The 23,772-nt window shown below is 44.8% G+C and overlaps 1 protein-coding gene across 3 annotated transcripts in view; it reads right to left on the reverse strand.

Moving 5' to 3' along the window:
* Nucleotides 1-23,772, reverse strand: part of EML1 (EMAP like 1) — a 145,138-nt gene that overhangs the window by 4,729 nt on the left and 116,637 nt on the right. For all 3 annotated transcript variants that reach the window (XM_065871960.1, XM_065871959.1, XM_065871961.1), the window contains 4 exons: nucleotides 22,712-22,837; nucleotides 22,326-22,457; nucleotides 19,395-19,462; nucleotides 16,483-16,571 (listed from right to left, as the gene is read on the reverse strand). In XM_065871960.1, the coding sequence (XP_065728032.1) occupies nucleotides 16,483-16,571; nucleotides 19,395-19,462; nucleotides 22,326-22,457; nucleotides 22,712-22,837 (415 nt within the window). The remainder of the gene's footprint in view (nucleotides 1-16,482; nucleotides 16,572-19,394; nucleotides 19,463-22,325; nucleotides 22,458-22,711; nucleotides 22,838-23,772) is intronic.

Raw genomic sequence — 23,772 nt, forward strand, 5'->3', positions numbered from 1 at the left:
CAGAATGGAGCCTAGAGAAGGGGGGTCTCTGCCCACGAGCTCGGGGACAGCAAATGCGTCCCTCCTCTCACTGAGCGCCAGTTCCTCCATCCACGAAGCACGGCACCTTCTCATCGAAATTCAGAGGATTCCCTTGGACAACGTCTGTAAAGGTCCTAGCGGTCACTGGCACATCATGAGGTCAATAAGGGTTCTCCCCCCACCTCTTCCCCCTGGTTTTCCTTCTCACAAGGTAGGAAGACCTACAGGAAATAGCATGGCCTGGCACCATCAGGAAATGGTATTTTCGGAAGTCTTGGCCAATGCCTGGTCAAAATCAAGGTGTTGGCAAGTCAGAGTTAGCCTGTCCAAAGCAGGCTCGTGAGGGGGTGGGGTAAATGGGCCGAGGACTGCCGAAGCTGGGGGATGGGCCACCTTCTGCTGCTGATGGTTCTAGAGAAGGCCAGAGAGCTGCCCGGCAGACCACCTGCACTTGGTCCTCCAACTGACCAAGCCCTGACAATAATGATGATGATGACAGTAAACAGTAAATGCTAACAAGAATTACTATCAAATAATTATGAGTCAACGTTTGTTGAGTAACTACTATGTACCAGTACTATTCTAAACTCTTCCTGTATTAACCTACTTAATCCTCATAGACCCCTGTGAGGTAGATATTATCTCCACTTTTCAGGAGAGGAAACTGAGGCATGGATGATAAAGTAACTTGCACAAGGTCACACAGGTTTAGAGAAGCTGGGATTCGAACCCAGCAGTCTGACCAGAGCCTGAGCATTTCTTTGCTCAATGCCATTGCCCCTGTGACAAAGAATAACGGTAAAGAACAGCTGAAAATCTGATAAATGATGTACGCACCCTGGCTTGTACACTCTTTTTATTAACATCTTTATTGGAGTATCATTGCTTTACAGTGGTGTTAGTTTCGGCTTTATAACAAAGTGAGTCAGCTATACATATACATATATCCCCATATCCCCTCCCTCTTGCGTCTCCCTCCCACCCTCCCTATCCCACACCTCTAGGTGGTCACAAAGCACCCAGCTGATCTCCCTGTGCTATGCGGCTGCTTCCCACTAGCTATCTACTGGCTTGCACACTCCACAGCACAACGACCTTTAGATAAGAACGACCTTATCATTTGTTAACTCTAAAATAATGAGCTCTCTTTCATCGTGGAACCATTTATTATGATTTTGCCTACTCCACCTTTTATGATTTTGACGACTCTAAGTTTCTCATAAGTGAAATCATACAATATTTGTCTTTTGGTGACTGGCTTATTTCACTTAGCATGATGTCAAGGTTCTTCCATGTTGTAGCATGTGTTAGAACTTCCTTCCTTTTTAAGGCTGAATAATATTCCACTGTATATCACATTTTACTTATCCTTTCATCTGTTGATGGACACCTGGATTGCCTCCATGGTTTAGTTATTGTCAATAATGATGCTATGAACATGGGTGTACACAGACCTCTTTGAGACTCTGCTTTCAATTCTTTTGGGTCTGTATACAGAAGTGGAACTGCTGGACCATTATGCTAATTCTACTTGTAATTTTCTTTAGGAACCGCTGTACTGTTTTCTGCAATGGCTGCACCACTTTACATTCCCACCAACAGTGCACATTTCTCCGCATCCTCACCAACACTTGTTGTTTTCTGTTTTTTTTCTTTCTTTCTTTCTTTCCTTTTTTTGTGGTACGCGGGCCTCTCACTGTTGGGGCCTCTCCCGTTGCGGAGCACAGGCTCCGGACGCGCAGGCTCCGCGGCCATGGCTCACGGGCCCAGCCGCTCCGCGGCATGTGGGATCTCCCCGGACCTGCGCACGAACCCGTGTCCCCTGCATCGGCAGGCGGACCCTCAATCACTGCGCCACCGGGGAAGCCCTGTTTTCTGTTTTATTTGATGGTAGCCATCTTAATGGGTGTGAGGTGGCGTCTCATTGTAGTTTTGATTTGCATTTCCCTAATGAGTAGTGATGTTGAGTACCTTCTCACATGCTTACCGGCCATTTGTATGTCTTCTCTGAAGAAATGCCCATTCGAGCCCTTTTGCCCATTTTTGAGTGGGTTGCTAGTTTTTTTGTTGTTGCTCCAGGAACACATGCACAGTTGCCTGTCAGGGGACTGGAGGTGAGGGGGTGGGTCGCTGCCACTGTGCTAAGAGCTGAAACTGACTGAAATTAACTGCAACTTCCCATCCAAGTCTTTCTCTGGAAGTTGCAAGGCTTCAATAGACTCTGGCTTTCCAAAACAGTTCTATCAGACAGATTCTGCCAGTTGCTGTCTAGGTGGAGAGACAGATTCCTGCTGGTTCCTACTCACCATCTTCCCAGAATCTTCTCTCAAACCCCCCACTTAAAAGTCAACTTTGAGGTATAATCTACACACAATAAAATGCACATATTCTAAGAGTTTTGACAAAAATACCTGTATAACTACCATCTCCATATCTGTTTTTTTTTTTTTTTTTTTGCAGTACACGGGCCTCTCACTGTAGTGGCCTCTCCCGTTGCGGAGCACGGGCTCCGGATGCACAGGCTCAGCGGCCATGGCTCACGGGCCCAGCCGCTCCGCGGCATGTGGGATCCTCCCGGACTGGGGCACAAACCCGTGTCCCCTGCATCGGCAGGCAGACTCTCAACCACTGCGCCACCAAGGAAGCCCCATATCTGTTTTTAAAGATGAATGAATAATAGGATTTCACAATCTCCCTTGGCAATTCACTTCTAACAGCCTAATGAGATTGTAATTTCTCCTTAAAATTCGAAATAGAAAGTTTTCATATAACGGTTTAAGCTCATTCATAAATATGTAATAAAACTGTCTGCCTAATACATCAAAACCAAGCAGGTTCAGTCTATATGCTAATCAGCGGCCAGATGAAACCCAAGTGCTGCCTATTTCTCGGACCTCCAGAGCACTTTCTCACCCTGTGAACCACGTCCTCTCACCCATAAACTCTCTATGCCTCACCCCCAGCTCTTCAGAGAGTACAAAATTCCTAAACTTACTTGACTAAAAGAAGTGGGCATTTGGTCCCAAATAAAAATCAGCTGGAGGACTGACTCATAAGAACAGAGAGTAGGGGTCTGGTCACCTGGAGGAGAAAGATAACACCATAGCCAGTTTCACTGATTGCCTCTTTACAAGGTTTGGGGATGGGTTTCCACACAGCTCTTAACTAAGTCCAACAGTATTTTAAGAGCAGGGAGAATCTGTCCAGCTGTGCAAATGACGAAACTGAGGTTCAGTAACCTGCCTAAGATGACACAGCTAAGCGCGTGGCACGGCTCGACCTGGGCTGGAAGGACGAGTGAACTGTGGGCATGGGAGACAGTGCGCCAGGTGGGAGCACAGCAGGGTCTCCAGGGTAGCTGTATGGCTGCCGTGCGTCCGCCCTGCTTGTCACACGGGGCAGGTGATTTGGGGCAGTCTCCGCACGAGCCTGCTGCACCTGTACGGGGAGCATGCCTGGTGGAGTGCAGGCTTGGGGACGTTGTGTGGGCAGGAGAGAGGTTGGCTGGGTGGCAGGGGCTGCATCCCAGCGGGCCTCTAGTCCCACCTGAGCAGCAGAGGTGGGATTCGATGCTGGGGTGATGCAAATGCACACGGATTCTGATTCATTCTTATTAAAGCAGAGAAACTCCACGTCTCAATGCTATGGATACGATTAAAGAAGAGATCAATACAATCACGTGAGCAATGCATTAGTTCATTGTGATTTTCCCCTTTTCATCTTCACATCTTTTCCCTTTTCATTTCATCTTCATCTTTAGGGTTTTAGATTTTTAATCCAAGTTTCAGCAGGTGGAAACTAGACCAGGCAGGCCAAGTATTTGCAGTTGGGCTTAACGAACATGAAATTATCTTCTTCCAATCTCCATTCTTCTTTTAAAAAATTTACAAATTTAATCCAATTAAAACTCCACTGGTCCACTGACAAAGTGCTCTGTAAGGTTCCTGATGTGCGTGTCAACTTTGAGAACTGTCCCTACTAGAGTTCTATGTTTAATGAACCTACGAGGGGCCTGGCAATCGTAGTTGACTATGGTTTCAGTAAAAATTCACATAACGTTAGCTTATCAGCATTAGGCCATCTTATGGAAGATATTTCATAAATGAAAACATGTAATAAAATGTGACTGAAATGGTTATCAGATGATCCACAGAGATGCTCTAGGTTTGTGGTTCTCAGGATGCCAAAGAACCCCTCCACAAGCCCACGCCCTCTGGGCGATTCTAATGCACGCCAAAGGCTCTGCTTCACTGGCTCCCAGCGTGCACCTGTGTCTGGGACTATCGCTCTGAACCTCCCACTTCAACCAAAGGCCAGATACAGGTTATTCGCCGCTGAAACCTGGACCTCTCACTAGTGCCTGCGGAATTGAGAAATTATCTGAAAGATTTAGTTCTCAGTCCACACGGTTAACTTCAGGAAGCAACTGCTCACCTCTCACCCCCGCTGCACAACATAACATCAACCTTAAAGGGGATTTACAAAGCAGTCTCACTTCCACCTGAGCTCATCCTACACAACCCACCTGCGGCAGTAGGTAGGTGTCTGCTAGCGAAGAAATGTAATCATGCTGAATTCTGGGAAGGCATTCTGGCTTATTCGTGATTTAACTTGAATTTTCGGCTAGCTAAAACAGCCTATTTGTGGCCTATCAAACACACCGTACACCTGCTTTACTCACTAAAGAAAAGGGTGCCTTGACCAGAAGTAAAGAATGTCCACGTTAAAAATAAAGATTAAATGCCTCTCTTCCTGGGACGCCGGTGCCGGTCTGCCCTCAATGGTAAGATTCCTTTTCCAGGCACCAGGTGCCGTCCTGACTTGCTGTGTATGTGCTGTTCTGTTCTTTTTTTTAAACCTTGAAGAAACGTATCCCTGACTTGTGTGAAGTTCTTTGTTCCGATGCAATATAAAACTGCTGAAACCATGCTTCTCTGGAGCAGTGCCACAGAATTATCTGAGAGCCTGTCTCCTGGGCTTTGGTCCTCACTTTGGCTCAGTTCTATGCCTATTAGAGATTGGCTTATTGATTATTTCCATCTACATTGCTTGCGTAGCTGGCAGGATATCAGAAAAACCCACGTGGGGTCACCTGGAGTCTACTTTTCTCCCCCCAGCCTCTGATATTTATTTATTTAGGGCTGCATTGGGTTTTAGTTGAGGCACGTGGGATCTTTCGTTGTGGCGCACGGGATTCTCTCTAGTTATGGCGTGTGAGCTCCAAGGCGCATGGGCTCTGTAGTTGCAGCACGTGGGCTCTGTAGATGAGGCTTGCAAGCTCAGTAGTTGTGGCGCACGGGCTTAGTTGCCCCGCGGCATGTGGGATGTTGGTTCCCTGACCAGCCCCAGCCCCCCAGCTTCACAGCACTCTTGAGGTTGGTTGGTTCGGTGAGTTTTTCCTGATGTCTGGATCTTCTTGTATGAAGTGGCAGTCCATGACTTTTATTTGAGCTGTTACCTTAAGACCTGGACTCTTAAGGGGGTACCAGTACATTTCCTAGGTGAAAGGAACCTAGCGGGAAGTTCCAGGCAAGGGATCTAGATGGAGTTTCCAGGTAAGAAACCTAGAAGACATTTCCAGGCAGGAAAGGCCTAGAAGGAACTTTGGGGTAAACTGGGTTGGCTGACTTTTTTTAAAATGTGGCTTAAAATTGGAAAGATTTGTACTGTATAATAAAATGAAACTAAAATAAATCAGGAAATTGCGCTTCTAACGCCTAACGGCTCCCAGACAGGCCAGCCACTCAGTGGAACTCCGGCTGGCTTCTACAATTGTAGAAATGATCTAGCTCTAAAATGGCCAGAATGGGACTCTTTTGACATTCTAAAACTGAGTTTTGCGTGTGCAGTTAAAGAAAGCTGGCTCAGGCTTCCCTGGTGGCGCAGTGGTTGGGAGTCCGCCTGCCAGTGCAGGGGACACGGGTTTGTGCCCCGGTCCGGGAAGATCCCACGTGCCGCGAAGCGGCTGGGCCCGTGAGCCACGGCCGCTGAGCCTGCGTGTCTGGAGCCTGTGCTCCGCAATGGGAGAGGCCACAACAGTGAGAGGCCTGTGTACCGCAGAAAAAAAAAAAAAACAAACCAAAGCTGGCTTGATAAAACATTTTTTTTCAAAATTCTGACCTGAGACAATAAAAGTACTCCTTTTTATGCTTGAATAAAAGTATTCAAGCAAACTTGAAGGTATAACTCTTATCATGTCCTTGAAATGCAAGCACCGCCCACACTGCCTGAGACCACAGCCTTGGCTCAACTAGTAGAACCTAAAACTGCAGAAAAGGGGAAATGAGACCTTTAAAAACTCAAGCAGGAAAACTATGAGATCTCTGTCTGTCTATCTGGATGTGTGTATGTCTGTATGTACATTATAAATATAGCACGTTTCTACCTCCAAATGATATTATCAAAATTAATTTGAAAAAGAGCTCTATTTAATTGACTTAGAAGTAAGTGCTTACCAATGAAATATTTCTAACTATAACAAGAAACTAACTCCTCACATTTTTAAAGTATCATATGATCCAGGATTAATCTTTAATAAATGAAAATAAGTTTAAGTTGTTGGTTTGGTTAATACAGACACGTCTTTCAGTCATCAACATTAAGTATAATACTTTTATTATACCTAGGTTTATTGAAAGTCAATTAAGGGACTTCCCTGGTGGTGCAGTGGTAAAGAATCCGCCTTCCAATGCAGGGGACGTGGGTTTGATCCCTGGTCAGGGAACTAAGACCCCACATGCCGCGGTGTAGCTAAGCCCGTGCGCCACAACTACTGAGCTTGCGTACCTCAACTGGAGCCCATATGCTGCAAACTACAGAGCCCATGACCCTTGGAGCCTGCGCGCCACTAGAGAAGAGAAGAAAAAACCCGCACACCACAACTAGAGAGAAGCCTGCACATCACAACGAACAGCTGGTGCGCCACAACAAAAGATCCCGAATGCCTCAACGAATATCCCACGTGCCGCAACTAAGACCCGACGCAGCCAAAAGAAATCCCCAAAAAATCTTAAAAAAGAAATCAATAAGCTCATGTTATCTCTGTTCCAAAACTTGTCAACAAGAAAATTAACTTGGTATGATGATGTTTTCATAAGTAGGGAAATAGAGATATTTGAGATAAAAGTTTTTAGGTAAACTCTTTAAGAATGATTACGTTTTGTATATAGTACGTTTACTTAAAAATAGTTCCTCCAGATTCTTGTAACTTGAAACTTGAGAGTTTTGCTAAGTTAATATAAATTATGGGAATTCATTAAATATACAGAAAATTTCCAAATAAGATAAAATACTAAAACATTAATTGCTAAGCAAATCTAAGTTTACCTCTTTGTCTTCTTATTAGAGAAAAACTAAAGATGTCTGGGTTTATTTGGACACACATCTTATACCACATTGAGAAAAGAAATTACGCTATAAGAAGATGTATGTTTCTAGACATTATAGAAAATTTTCATAAGCTTGCCAATCGGGAAATGTTAATATGAGAAACAGTTCACAATTTTTTGCTTCTTGGTTTTTGCTAGAGATTAATGTTTTTTAAGGGTTAAAAATTATATATGTAATTCATGCTACTAGAAATACTAAGGGAAATATTTCAGTATACAAGGAAAATAAGGTTTTCAGTAAAAGAAGATATGGAATGGAAATGCATTTTGTTAAGGGAAAAGAAAGCGATTTTGTCCTGAAGCATCTCAAAGAGAGATATTAAACTAATTAGGTTTATTTGGTATGTTAAATAACATGGGAAGCATGGTCAAATAAAAGATAACGTTAAGCCTTTTTTATGTTCTGTCCATATGAGTATATATTACAGGTGTTCCAGAAATTATATGAAATTCTTGGAAATCTTATATGTCCCGACATAAAATGCTATTTGTCATCAAAATTGAGGCTCACACTAAAGGGAATGAACCCAAGTATTAGGGAAATACTCCAGCTGACTTTCAGGCAAAGGCAACAACAAAATCTGTGAAGATTATGTAACGATGTAGATACAAAAATTTTCTGCTTCTACAAAAGTTAACCCCCCATTGTTAGACTTCTGCCATCCTGACGCTTGTGACATGGCAACAGTCTGCTCCTAAATCAGATAATTAAGATGGGTAGACAATAGCTGTGAGATTGAACAGCCAGGGCTATGGGAAACCCATGACGGTGGCTTGGCTCTCCCTGTTCCCTGGAAAACCCCGTTTTTGTTTGATGGGTGTAAAGCCTTCTCTTGCTGCAAGGCTAATGTCCTCACAATGACAAAGAAACTGTTAGAAATTGTGTTTTCCACTTGGGATATACTTTCCACAATGTCCAGTGATCAAAGGCACCCATGTCACTGGGCAAATCATAAAAGCCTTAACAAAAACCTTACAAATTTCTTGAAATTATCACTGTCACTATCACCCTCAATCGTCAGGCAAGGTCAACAGAACTGATGGAAAAACTGGACTCAAGTGGAACAAAAATTAATTACGTGGGATTGAATGAACTGATAAATATGGTTATAATTTGTGTGACTTTCATCTGAAATATTACTGGCTTTTAATCTTTGTTTTCCAGATAAGGGAACATTTCCCCTTAAGCTAATTATGACTTACAGCAATTTAGTAAATTATACCTTTGTAAACAGAATTGAAGCATTTATCTTTTCTTTCTACCTGACCTCTCCAGAATTTGGAAACTCTTAGGTTCCCAGCAGCCTTTCCAGGTGAATAAGGAAGGCCCCTTCCTGGCAGGTACAGTAACCTCAAGATATTTTGGACCTTGAGAAAAGAGGAATTCACCTAAGTCTGTAGGTATTGCAGGCAGAATCTAATGGCAAGTCTTTGGTGTGGCTTTCCTGGCTTTGAGAGGGCTTTTGAAAGTTCAATTTGAGATTCCCTATGAAAAGTTCCAGCAAAGCCAAATTTAAAAGAGCCTAGGGCTTCCCTGGTGGCGCAGTGGTTGAGAGTCCGCCTGCCGATGCAGGGGACACGGGTTCGTGCCCCGGTCTAGGAAGATTCCACATGCCGCGGAGCGGCTGGGCCCGTGAGCCATGGCCGCTGAGCCTGCGCGTCCGGAGCCTGTGCTTCGCAACGGGAGAGGCCACAACAGTGAGGCCCGCGTACCGCGAAAAAAAAAAAAAAAAAAAAAGAGCCTATATGATCAATTACATTTATGTAAGTAATCAGGCCAAGTTTACTGAAACCAGACGTATTTTGCAAACAATTTAGTCTTAATTTGACTATATTTGGTAAAAATGAGGATTATCTATTTATTTAATACAAAATTGTATATATTTATTTAAAAGCCTGCATTTTCTTCCCTGGACTTAAAACAAAGCACAGCATGTTGAATCCTGGCCATATGACTTAATATGAAATTTCTCTTTACTCACATGTGAATTTGGGGTGGGGATGGGCATCAGATTAGGTTCTTTTTTTTCATCTTTAAGATTATTTCAAGGTCAAGTTATTTGCTTTGTTAGTTTTTCAAATATTTATTGGCTAAAATGAGGATAATTTAGAAAGAAAAATTATGTTTCAATAATATACCTCTGTGCACACTGAGGTTTTATATATATTGAGGTTTCTGTATTTACTACCTACATCCAAGATGCTTCTCTGTTGCTGTTACATTAAAGCTTAACTGAATTATTAACAGGATCTTCTAAGCTTGTTTCCGAAGCTGATTACAGTTATTTATCTTTGGATGAAGATCAGAGGCACCATGACCTGCACCCCAGGAGATTATGAATACTGTAAAAGACATTTAAAAAAAACTCTCTCTCCAACCTAGATGGCAGGACCCTTATCAGGTACTCCGCACAGTGAAAGTAAAGGGAATTGACTCCTGAATTCATATTCCCCACTTAAAAAGGGCCTCCGCACCAGACTGCTCTATAGAGAGGACTGCTAACCTCAAACTCACCTTAAAACAACCATCAAGCCAGGTAGAGAAGATGACAACGGTAGACAGGTGGCCCGCAAATCCAGACAAGGTCTGGAAGACCCATCCTACTGGTTCAATTGAACTGTTTGCTAAATGTTTGTCTCCCTATCAAAATTGAAGGTTACTGTTTTGCTTTTAGCTATATTTTTGCCCCAATGTTCAGGATGGAAAATAATTCTTTAGTAAAGTTATCACAGAGTATAGCTACTGGGGGAAAATCTAACCAATTGGTGGATCTGTCGTCAAATTCCCTGGTCAATATAAGACCGATATAAGCCCCTATAATACGTATCACTGACTGTTCAGGTTTTCCTAATGGGACCACTCACCCAGGCTAACCTCTCTCTGGCCTAATCTTTCAGGTTCAAACTTTTCAACATATTAATATGTCCATCCCTTGCTGGATACTATCCTCAGTCCTTAGGGCCCAACTTACCCTAGGGCACAACTTACCCTAGGGCCCCTTGATCTGTCCCTTACTTAACTGAAAAATGTCTTTTAGAGAAAAATGGGAGTAAATTATGCCAGCAACTACTGTATATTAAATACCATGCAAATGACTTTTGGAAAGTCTACAAGAGAAGTGATCCATAGTTTAATCTTGTGTTGACAGGCTTCTCTGGTGGCGCAGTGGTTAAGAATCCATCTGCCAATGCAGGGGACACAGGTTCAAGCCCTGGTCCAGGAAGATCCCAACATGCTGCGGAGCAACTAAGCCCGTGCGCCACAACTGCTGAGCCTGCGCTCTAGAGCCTGTGAGCCACAACTACTGAGCCAGCATGCCACAACTACTGAAGCCCACGCACCTAGAGCCTGTGCTCCACAACAAGAGAAGCCACCGCAATGAGAAGCCCGCGCACCGCAACGAAGAGTAGGGCCCGCTCACCGCAACTAGAGAAAGCCCTTGCGCAGCAACAAAGACCCAACGCAGCCAAAAATAAATAAATAAAATAAATAAATTAAAAAAAAAATTGTGTTGACAGAACTCCCAATTCATGAGGCTATCAATGAGAGCACTCTGGGAGGGATCACCTGTGCTCCCCCAGGTTTTGCATTCATAGGTGGTATTGGAATTGACCCACCTTCCCAAGGATGGGCACATAAATTTCTTAAAAGCTGACAAACAGAAGGTTTACTCTTATTGGGACATTATGTTACTCCATTGTCTGTACATCAGGAAATAGATGAACCTCCTTTGTCTCTTCATTACAGAGTCAAGAGAACCATGTTAGCAAGATACTAAGATACCTGGTGGCAAAACCTTTGGGGAATATTAATTCCTAGTGCAGGAATGTACGGTTTACATATTGTTACAAAAAAATGATCAGAAATCTATCAGCCACCATTGGTTAAATAGCCAAAGAGACGGCAAAAAGCATTGCAGCACAACAGACATCCCTAAGTTCCCTAGCCCAAGTAACATTAGATAACAGGGCTGCCTTAGATTTTCTACTGGCTAAACAAGGGGGTGTTTGCGCTATCATTGCTCATACTGTTTGTTGCACTTATATCAGTACCTCTGGAGAAACTGAGATGCACCTAGAAAGAATGTCCCAAAAGGCAAAACGGTTGTAACATGTAAGAAAAACTGACCCTTTAAATGATCTGTTTCGTTGGCTCCCCTCAGAAATAGGCAATTTTTTTGCTCTGCTTTACAGATGATTATCATTTTCATAATGTGTATTATTATTCTTTTCCTAGCCATCAAGTTACTCATGACATATATCACTGCTTGCTTTAAGCCTACTGCTAAAAGCACATGTACAATGTTTGCATGACAATTTGATACAACTGAAAAAACATATCGCCTACAAAATATTTCCCAATTAGCATACCTCTGTACTTGTTCATTATGTCTGCTTAGTTTCCCCCTAATATGGATAACTAGGCAAATCTCCATACATATATAAACAACCAAAAAGAGGCCAAGCACCAAGGGACATGATGGACACAGGGCAGGCAGCAACCACCCTGACATCAAGGGACAAACATTTTGATCGTCAATGCTTTCTATTGAAAGATTTATGATCAAAAGAGGCAATTAACGCAAAATTTTTTCACATACTGAGACATGGAGAAGTCATTCTGGCTTATACATGATTTAACTTGAATTTTACACTAACTAAAACAGTCTGTTTGTGGCTTATCAAACATACATCAAACATACATCTGCTTTAGTCATTAAAGAAAAGGGTGTACTGACCAAAGTAAAGAATGCTCATGTTAATTTACATTCCCATCAACAGTGCAAGAGGGTTCCCTTTTCTCCACACACTCTCCAGCATTCATTGTTTCTAGATTTTTTGATGATGGCCATTCTGACTGGCGTGAGGTGATACCTCATTGTAGTACTGATTTGCATTTCTCTAATGATTAGTGATGTTGAGCATCCTTTCATGTGTTTGTTGGCAATCTGTATATCTTCGAACCTAGGGGCAGGACAGGAATAAAGATGCAGACGTAGAGAATGGACTTGAGGACACGGGGAGGGGGAAGGGTAAGCTGGGACAAAGTGAAAGTGGCATGGACATATGTATACTACCAAATGTAAAACAGATAGCTAGTGGAAAGCAGCTGCATAGCACAGGGAGATCAGCTCGGTGCTTTGTGACCACCTAGAGGGTTGGGACAGGGAGGGTGGGAGGGAGATGCAAGAGAGAGGAGAAATGGGGATATATGTGTATGTATAGCTGATGCACTTTGTTATACAGCAGAAACTAACACACCATTGTAAAGCAATTATACTCCAAGAAAGATGTTAAAAAAAAAAAAAGAATGTCCATGTTAGAAATAAGGATCAAATGCCTCCTTTCCTAGGATGCCAAAGCTGTTACTCCTTCAATGATAAGACTCCCTTCCTAGGCACCAGGCGCTATACTGACTCTGTGTACATGTTGGTCTGTTTATTTTTAACCTTGCAGAAATCTACCCTTGACTTGTTTGATGTTCTTTGTTCTGACAAGACATGAAACTGCTGAAAACCACACTTCTCTGGAGCAGTGCCTCAGAGTTATCTGAGAGGCCGTCTCCTGGGCAACAGTCCTCAGTTTGACTCCAGGAAAGCTCTTTTCTACCCCTATTATAGACTGGTTTATTGACTATTTCCCTCGACACTGCCTATGTCACTGACTGCAAAGGCGGCATTTATCACGGTCAAGCCTGGCAGCTGGAGTGAGTGTACTGGTCCTTCCCAGCATCCTGGGGGGCAGCTCCACCCATAAAGCTTAAGAATCGTTTGCTTTTCCTCTAGCTGCTAGCACAGCGTCCAGAACTTGCACAAGACCGAAGGAATGAGAAAAAAGCCCTCATAGTTTGATGCCTCCTCTTCTCAGCAAAGCACAGCCCAGGGAGCCACGGGGAGGTGGCTGCAGATGCAGGCTGGGATTTAGCAGCAGTTTCCTGTGTGGCAGCCCGTGTTTGGGCCTCTAATTGTGTGTGTGTGTGTGTGTGTGTGTGTGTGTCTAAAATCTGTAAATACCTGAATCCGAAAAGGAGCCAGCCGGTAATCTACAACAGTATAGCCCACGTGCCTGAAAAACCTCGTGCGCAAGCAGAAAACTCATAGTGATGATCGCCGTGTGCTTTGCATCTAGTCAGATGCGCTGTAGTTAGTCTGTCTGCATTTGTGCATCAACTAATATTCACTGAGCATCTGTCTATGTATACATTACCTCCTCTTCGTACTCCGTTGCATCTCCTCTCAGCTAGGTGCTGGGCATACGGTGCCAAACAAAACACTATGGGGCTGGGGGCCACGGCCCGAGGATCTGGGGCCACCACCACTGCCACTGCTGCTGATGACATCCCATCCCCCATGTCATCTGCGTAACGCTCTGCTCTTCAGAGAGCACGTTCACACCTCCTCCTTTGGTTGAGCCCCACAGTAACTCGTCTGATTTGACAAGGGACAGCTGGCTAATGAAGAGAGGGCACTGGATCCACATGCAGGTCGCCCTGATCTGGCCCAGGCTCATCACCTCTGCCCCGCACAGCCTCCAGTCAGTGACTCTAAAACCTGAGAGGCAGAGTTACTGGTAGTGGGAGCTCTCTGGTCTCCAGGGGACAGTCATTAGTATAACTGACAAGAAACAGAAATGGACTCCCGAAAGGACCCTGCTATGTTAGCAGGAGCTAATAGATAAAAAGCAGCTGTAGATGAGGCCCTCCTGCACTCAGCAGAGGTTCAAAATAACTAAGAAAATGACGAGAAGCACATAGGAGGATGCTAAATATTGCCCGGGATGAACAGAACGAAATATGACACTTAAAATGTCGAGTGAAGTAAGGTACTTCTCAACATGGAGAAGAGGTTTCCAAGGTGGCTGTGCAGTTGTCTGTTTAGGATGAGAAGTTATAAGTCTTTGGGTGCAAGGGTCTAAAAAGGGTATTCTTTCTATGAGGTTACCTCTAGAGAACAAGAACACAGCCCCACCATGAGACAGGTACGACCGTCTATCAGCTTATAAAATGGAAAACTCCTACAGAGTGACGGCAATTCAGTCTTGGCCAAGTATTTCCAAGGACTAAAACTGCTATTTCCAAGAGTGTTCACATAGCTGAAGTCTTACGTATCACAGAGAAAGAGTGCTTCCTAAACCGAAAGCATAAATGACGAGGCTTAGAAACAATGACCTACCCAGTAGCCACGAGCATCCCAGGAACCCAAGCTGTCAAAAGGACTCAGGAGCCAAACTGAAGTGGCCAATAATGGATAAATGGTTCCACGTACCATAACTATCCCAGACTGAAACATACCAAATACACTTAAATTCATAATGGCACCAAAGCCACCACCACCGGCAACTGGTCATTGTTAAAGGGAGCAGAGAACAAACTCACTATCTTGGAAACTGGTAAATAAAGGGAAAGAAACTAAGCATTTATCTCGGTTAACTCTACCATATGACTGGGTAACAAAACAGTATACTATTTGGGTAACAAAAAGTAGATGAAGGGAAGTTTCTCTTTATAGAAGTACTATATCTGATAAACGAAGAAAGGCTAAAATAGAAAAACCAGTCCCCGTACGGATCTAAGTGTTGGGCAGTGACGGCTCTAATGGCATAGACAGTGAGACAAGCAGACCTCATGTGTCTCTTGTAGGAAGAGGATCTAGATCCCAAATTACATTACAGGAAATATGGGGGACAGAGGGACATGTTAAGCAACACCACAGAGATGCACTCACAAAACCCAGAGTGTGGAAAATGCTCTGGAAGAAATGAAGCAGCGCGTTCAACAAACGAACTGCAAGCGAGGGTGGCGTGTGTTTGCCTGTGTGTGTGTGGAGGGAGGGAGGGAGAGAGGGAGAGGGAGAGAGAGAGAGAGAGAGAGAGAGAGAGAGAGAGAGAGAGAGAGAGAGAGAGCCTATGGAGTAAAAGAGACTTATGAGTACAAAATGTACATATGGGGACTTCCCTGGCAGTCCAGTGGTTAGAACTCCGAGCTTTCACTGCTGAGGGTGTCAGTTCGATTCCTGATCGGGGAACTAAGATCCTATAAGCCATGAGGCGCGGCCAAAAAAAAAAAAAAAGAAACCAACCAAAATGGACATATGATCAATGTTCCTAGCAGCATTATTCATAATAGCCAAAACACAGAAATGATCCCCTAACTGATGAATGGATGAACCAAACATGACATATCCGTACAATGGGATACTATCTAGCAGTTCAAAAGGAATAAACTACTGATACACATACAATAACATGAAGAACCTCACAAACATTATTTTAACTAAAAGAAGTCAGATGCAACAGGTGACGTGTTGAAAGACTCCATTGGCATGAGATGTTCAGAAAAGGCCATTTATGTTGCCTAGGGCTGGGGGTGGGAGTAGAGATTAATTACTAATAGGCAGGGAGGGAGCTTCTGGGGGTGATGGGAAGGTTCTAAAACGGGATGGTGGTGATGGTCGCACAGCTCTACAAATTTACTAAGAATCAATGAATTGTACATTTCATGAAGAGTACAATATTGTATGTAAATTATACCTCCATAAAGCTGTTAAAAAAAGGGTCCTCATATTCCTTAGATCTCTCTAGTTATTAATATTAACAGAGGAAAGGATAAGACGTCTGGGAGCGGCTTCAGAAACAACATGGGAGGCGGCAGTGGGTGGGGCTATGGGTGAACAAAACGGCTAAGAGTCGATAATTATTGAAGCTGGGTGACGGGTACGTTGGGGGTTCATTATGCTATTCTGTCCAATTTTGTCCCTGTTTGAAATTTTCCGTAATAAAAAGTTAAAAACACACAAGCAAACTGCTCCAAGGGCACCTGGCAAGAAAGCATGAGTGCATGAGAGGCTATGATAAATATAATAAAGGTGCTTTTTGACATGCTGAAACAAACAAACAAAAAAACCCACACAAGCATAGTGACCCAAAGAAGGGAGGTTGAGAACGCCCAAGTGCCACAATTACGTGCAGATATAGTTTAAATTTCGCTCTTGAGGGGGTTTGTGAATGTTTTTTCTTTACAGACATCTACAGAGAACTTCATCAATCTGTCAGAGTGAATGGACCGTATTCTAACCTGGTGAGTAACGCATTACAGACAGCTGTTCATTTCCATCCGTGTGGACGGTGACCAAGTCTTTCGTTTCTGTGTCAAACACGAACCACCTGTTGTAAACATGGGGAAAAGTACAAATCAATTGTTTAGCGAGAAAATGAAGTAAGACTACTACAGTCACAGCAAGGCTATTAAAAAAAATTAACCTAAGAGCTTAAAAATGCTCTGTATTTGCTTAATAAGAATTCTTATTCCCAGCTTTCATTTAAAGAAAATTTCCTACATATGAGCAGTTCCTAAATATAGGAGCAGCAAACTGGGTACTATGGGAAATGATTCAGTTACTGATGCTATGGCAGGGTTCCCTGGTGTTTGAGTTTTGTCACTTACACATTAAAGGAGAGAAAGCCCTGGGCAGGGAAGATGAACCAACACCTACCTCCAGCCTGTGGCCGGAGGAAGCAGCAAAGGGGCCACTGCACACGCTCACCCAGAGACCTGGCCCAGGGCAAGGCAGGATGGGTACAGGAGGATGGGGCCGGGACAACCTCCAGGGCTGCTGCAAGCAGAGCTGGGCCAGCACCTGACCTTCTGTGATGCGGGTGTGCAACGAGCTGGGTGAAAGAAATGACCCAGAGAATGGCAGAAGGGCGAGTAGAGGACTGGCCTTTGAATTTAGCCTCTCTGGGCTCGGTTTCCCCAACTGTAAAACGGGAATAAAGGCCCAGAATGACTTTGCAGGCCCAGCGTCCAATCGGTCAAATTATAATGGACACGGAAGTGCTCCGAATCATCTAATCAGGACACGGTACTAGGTCAATGTTTGTTAAATGGCGGGAAGATTGAACTCTCCTGCCCACGTGTTCTCAAGTAGTGGCAGTGAGTGGGACCCCAGTGTTTTCAGGGATGAAAAGGAATGTGGACTCCCTGCTGCTGCCGTTTCAAACCTTGATGACACACATCCATCAGCGTGTCCATCGAGCCAGAGTCACTATCCACTCAGGGCCCTAATCGGCACCACTCAAGGGGACTGGCTGACCCCTGACATCTGGATTTGGCATCTCAGCTTTGCTTCCTTGCATCTTTAACAACCATTTACCTTTAATGTGTGCTATTTAACTTTTTAAAAAATATATAAATTTAATTAATTTATTTTTGGCTGCCTGGGGTCTTCGTTGCTGCATGTGGGCTTTCTCTAGTTGCGGCGAGCGGGGGCTACTCTTCATTGCAGCGCGCAGGCTTCTCGTTGCGGTGGCTTCTCTTGTTGCAGAGCACGGGCTCTAGGCGTGCGGGCTTCAGTAGTTGTGGCTCACGGGCTCTAGAGTGCAGGCTCAGTAGTTGTGGCGCATGGGCTTAGTTGCTCCGCCGCACGTGGGATCTTCCCGGACCAGGGCTCGAACCTGTGTCCCCTGCATTGGCAGGCAGATTCTTAACCACTGCGCCACCAGGGAAGTCCCTGTGCTATTTAACTTTAACAGAGGTCAGAATAGAAGAAGCAGAGAGACCGGGTTGTCTGGGCTGTGCCTTTGAAACATCGTGTTACACTGCCCCATCGAGAGCTAAGCCCGGTACCAGGACCAGGGGTGGGGGAGGCATAAACAGAGGGGAAGGATTAGGTTGCATGTTCCATCTCTCTTCCTCCTACAGGGCACTGTCTGTGATTCTGAGCAGCTGGCACTGTCCCATACCCTGTCCTGCCACACGGACTCAGCACGTAGCTGACGGCAGTAACTGGTTGGCAGCCGTTCATCAGAGCCTGCCGAGTTGGAAGCTTCATTGTCTCTAGGAGAGGTCAAATGAGTGTGTGTGAGTGTGTGTGTGTGTGTGTGTGTGTGTGCAAACATTTCCCAGAAGGATTCTGTTGGATACAAGGTGCCCAACTCTTAAGATGTTGCCACCTATGACTTATAAATGGTTACTCTTTCTTTATACATACTCTAAGTTCCTAGCAACAGAATCTAAGTGGTATTCTTTTTTTTGAAGCATAGTTGCTGTACAATATTTTATAAGTTACAAGCGTACAATGTAGTGATTCACGATTTTTAAACCTTACACTCCATTTATAGTTATTATAAAATATTGGCTATATTCCCCATGGTGTACAATACATCCTTGTAGCTTACTGTATACCTAATAGTTTGCACCTCTTACTCCCCTACCCCCGTGCTGCCCCTCCCCACTTCCCTCTCCGTAAGTGGTACGCTCTTTAGAGAGGAGGAGATCACCAATGGTATATGAATTAAGCTATAATACGCGTAGATACTATGACGAACAATAGAAAAGTATAATCGAATCTTATGAAACAGTGATATAATAATAACCACCGAAATCGCCTGCCAGGTGACCCCAGGAGCTGCTTCATCCATTGTCTCCCTCAGTCATCAGCGTACGGCCAGGCAGATATATCGTCACAATTTACAGAGGAAGAAACAAACTCAGAGAGGTCATGTAACCGGCTCAGAGACACACTGCGGCTAAACGGTGAAGCTGGGATTCAAGCGCAGAGCTAGTGCCTCGCATATCAGAGACGCTTTGGCAAATAAGTATTGGCTGAATCCAACATGAGGCTCAGGATCTGGGCAGTTTCTCTAAGTCTGACAGGGCAGCAAGAAAAAGCATTTAAAATTCGCAGTGCTTTGAAATGCTTTGTTGCCCCATTCCAAAGCTGAGAAGCCCCACAATCCTGTGTGTGTGGAGCTGGGGCCTCTTCTGGGAGAGGGGTCCACAGCTTCCCTCGGCTTTTCCCGAAGTCCAAAACGTGAAGGGCCACTGCCTCAGGTTTCACTTTCGAGTTCGGACTTAATTCCCGGCAAGTCATTAGGAGCTCAGAGAGGCAGCCAAGAGCTACCCTGTGCCCGTCGCTGGGGAAACACAGACAACAAGCCTCTTTCCCAGGAACTTTGAAAGCACAAGCCATGCTGACATGCACTTACCTCCCAGTCAGTGTTCCGACTGCAACCACAGACCCTGAAGGATGAAAACCAGAAGACTGAGCTGGATCCTAAAACATTGTAAAGGAAGTGTAAATTGATGGCCAGACACAGTGCGATCACATAAAACACACACAAGCACAGCTGTAATCCCTTAGGGCTACGTGGCCCCAGTTAAAAAATCTCTGTTCTCTCCAGAGAGGAAAACATTTTCCTACTTTAATGAAGGTCATGTCTCAATAATACTAAATTTTTATCCTCTTATAATTTTTCTCTTTCTGTCTTATATCCTTTCACAGCTACAGTAATCGGATGACAGACCAACAAAGACACGCTCTTCCTCCGGGTCTTGGAAGTTCCTTCAGTTGACCCCCATGCTGAGTGGGAAGCCTGTGCTCCGTCTGTCTGGAATTACGACCCCTGCACCCAATGCCATCAGGTCGATACTGGGTAAACGCCCCCCACTGGGTGCAAGACACCACGGTAGCCCTAGACGGACCTCAAGATGAGCAGGGCACATTCCGGGTTTGGCTCTAGTGGGACACGTACGTGTTTGTTCCTAACAAGGTGGAAGGAGACTGATGAGAGAGCTAAAAGGAGCTGGAGAGGGAGCATTAGGTGAAGTGAGACGGGGAAGCTGGGCCGAGGCACGCCGGTGCCGGAAGCCTTTGACTAGGGCCTTCCGGTATAGGTGAAGGTGGACGTGGACACACCAATATTTTTTTTTGGATCGAGTGTTAAGGGGACAAAAATATGGTCAAGGAGGTAGAAGCAACACAGTTTGGGGCATGTTTGAGGAATGGCAGGTAGAGTCAGCGGGTTTACAGGGTGGGGAACGGGAAAGCATATGGAGGATGCTAGTAATGTGGGCTGCACTGCCACGTCAAGGGCTGTGATTACCAGGAAAAACACAGTGAGAATAACTGTTTCCTTTCACTAAAAAGAACGACGTGATCAAATCTATGTCTTAGATCACTTGGTAGGAGTGCTCAGGACGAACTGAAGTGAGAAGAGATTAATCACAGGAAGACCAAGAAAACAGGAGCCCTGGAAATGGAAAGAGGCACGGAGGTACCACTGGAGAACCCGAAAAAAAAGAGAGAGACCAGAGAGAAACTCTTCAGGGACTGATGACGTTATTGCGATGCTTTTCCGAAGCGGGAGCTGGGATTAAGCTCAGGGCCTCCACCGACACACAGAGGGAAATATGTGCACCTGAGGCTTTACTGCCTAGTTGATGTGAGGCTCATAACATCTTTGAGATGAAGACACTTGAGTGTTTCTGTCTAGTGGCCAGTGGGTAAAGAAGCTACGGAACTGCAGATCTTTCTGGGCTCCAGTTTGGCGCCCGTGCCCTGATGCCAGGCTGGTGATGGAGTAACCGGCATTGCTTTCGGCCAGACTGCCGTGTAGACCGAGGCCGCAGGGAAGGCTGCTCTCCTGGACCATCACTGTCCCTGCTGCATCAGTGGCTGTCAGCTCTGCACCAGCCCTTCATGTATTCGCCATTCCATCTGATCCTCCAAGCCCTCACCAGGGGACGGTCACGACATGGGACGCCACTTCCTGTAGCTATGCCCTGCCACCTGGGCCACTCCCGCTCTGCCCTCTGGTGGCGGTGTCACCCCCAGGCCTGTCATCTCAGTGATCAGCTCCCCCAGTGACCAGCCAGCTCCAGTCTCTTACAGACCTTCTCCAAAAGCAAAGGGCAGGGGCTTCCCTGGTGGTGCAGTGGTTAAGAATCCACCTGCCAATGTAGGGGACATGGGTTCGAGCCCTGGTCCGGGAAGATCCCACATGTCACAGAACAACTAAGCCCGTGTGCCACAACTACTGAGCCTGCGAGCCACAACTACTGAGCCCGTGTGCCACAACTACTGAAGCCCGTGCGCCTAGAGCCCGTGCTCTGCAACAAGAGAAGCCACCGCAATGAGAAACCCATGCACCGCAACGAAGAGGAGCCCCCGCTTGCCGCAACTGGAGAAAGCCAGCGTGCCGCAACGAAGACCCAACGCAGCCAAAATTAAATAAATAAATTTATTTATTAAAATAAGCGAAGGGCAGGAGGGCCAAAACACGGACCCAGCACATCAGGAAATGCTGGCAACTCTGCGGGGGCCGAAAGGAGGACGTGTGGGGTCTACAGAGGGGCAACCCCTTGCCTGGGGCTGGATGTGTCATTAAGGGCATAAGTAAGACGGGAGGTGTATTTCACTCACTACAGTAGGATGTGGCAGGAGACCCTGACTTTGGGAGTCAGATTGAGCTGGGGGTGAACACTGGCTCCATCATGGATTCAGGGACCTTGGTGAGCTATTGACTTACCTAAGCTTCAATTTCCTAATCAATAAAATCAGGGTAAAAAACTTCAACCTGTAAGGCTGCTGCAAGGATTAAGGATAATACATGTACAATGCTTGGTATGCAAACAGCGCTCGATAAGTGCAGACACTGCTGTGTGGTATGTAGGGAAAGGATACTTCAGCACTCTGATGTACAACTGGAGTTCCGTTTGCAAAGGTCACAGACATGCTGACTTTAAACTTTACCACCAGACTCAAAGCGCAGAGATAAATTAAACTGTACGCTGTTAGAATAGTTAATAAATCCTCATTCAAAAGGTACTCTGTAAATAGAATGCAGGCTCATAACGAGGGTTTTTCAGCCTTTAAGCCAGAAGAGATTGCACTTGGGAAACCCAGCAACCAACTCGGAAAGGCTCACTTGCTGTCCAAAAATGCAACAGCAAACTTCCGAATTACACAGATGAGACCACTTGAGGCAATGTTTAAAGCAGTGCAATTTGAAGGAGATAAAGTAAGTGACATTTGCTTTGGGACGAATTTATATCACTATTAATCTCATGCAAAAAAAAAATCAACATGTTCCAGATGAATTTTTATAAGAAAGATGGAATATAACATGCATGTCTACCTCTATTATTTTGTTCCAGACAGGCCGGTGACCAACAGCGTCCCACAGGGTGGCGTGCCTGTCATGTCCACAGGTCAAGAACTGAGGTTTTGAGGCATGGATGGCCAGTCCCCAGAGCTCATCAGTGTGACCCTGCAAAGAACCGAGACAAACAGAAGCTCTCTGAAATATTACAGCCAACACCCAGGAGCCCTGCGGGACCATGAACCATGGCTTACTGCACACTCTGGAATTTCTCCCATCTGTTTTTCTTCCTCGCTGACTGAAGCCGAGGAAGGTGATGTTAGTATAAAACCCAGGAAAAATCTCCTCTTTGTAACTCTGTCTTATGTTCTACTATTGCACAGAATGAACGTGTTTGGTGGGCTGGCTGAGCTGGCGCGTACCTGAGTGATGGGTGTGAAGTCTCCGGACAGTGTGCCCTGTAGAACAAAGTTTCTGGTGGTGCCTATCAAGATCACATCGCCTTTCCCCTCAGCCACTGTCCGTATGGGACCAAACTGTTCTGGAATCTGCATTGAAAAGATTTCAAATGTCATTAAATTCTTAGCTCCATCATTCAAAATACTTGTTTATTTATCATGATGACAGCTCCTATCACAATGACATACACACACGCATGTGCTATGGAGAGAGAGAAAGTATTTGAGTGAATGATCCCAAATCTTACATTTAAACTCCAAACATTTAATATACCTAAAAAAAAAATCAGCAATAGTAAGGTTTCTTTTTCTTTTTTATACATTTATTTATTTTTGGCTGTGTTGGGTCTTCGTTGCTGCGCGTGGGCTTTCTCTTGTGGCGGCGAGCGAGGGCTACTCTTTGTTGCAGTGCGTGGCCTTCTCATTGAAGTGGCTTCTCTTGCTGTGGAGCACGGGCTCTAGGTGCGCGGGCTTCACTAGTTGTGGCTCACGAGCTCAGCAGTTGTGGCTCATGGGCTCTAGAGCGCAGGCTCAGTAGTTGTGGCGCACGGGCTTAGTTGCTCTGCAGCATGTGGGATCTGCCCGGACCAGGGCTCGAACCCACGTCCCCTGCATTGGCAGGTGGATTCTTAACCACGGCGCCACCAGGGAAGCCCAGTAAGGTTGTTTAAAAAACAAAGAATAAAACATTTTTGTCTTGACAAAATATAAAAATAAGAAATACAACTGAGTAGTTTACTCTTGTTATGACTTCTGATAGCAGAACCAGGTAAAATTTGGAAAGTAAAGAATATGTAATCTGCTGTAATAAGAGTTCCTAAACATTTTTTATAACTTAAAAGGATAAATCCTTTGGCGACTTCATTTAGTTTTGAAATCCACTTCTCATGTTGGCAAACATATACGATTATCTAAGTGTTAATAAAAATAATTTCAAAATACACCAGCCAAGAACAATTTGCTATGATAAAATAAACAGAGGTTCTTGCACTTTATAAAAAGAACAGAAAATCGCAGTGAAAGCC

This window comes from Phocoena phocoena, chromosome 2, assembly GCF_963924675.1.
Source record: "Phocoena phocoena chromosome 2, mPhoPho1.1, whole genome shotgun sequence".
Lineage (NCBI taxonomy): Eukaryota > Metazoa > Chordata > Mammalia > Artiodactyla > Phocoenidae > Phocoena > Phocoena phocoena.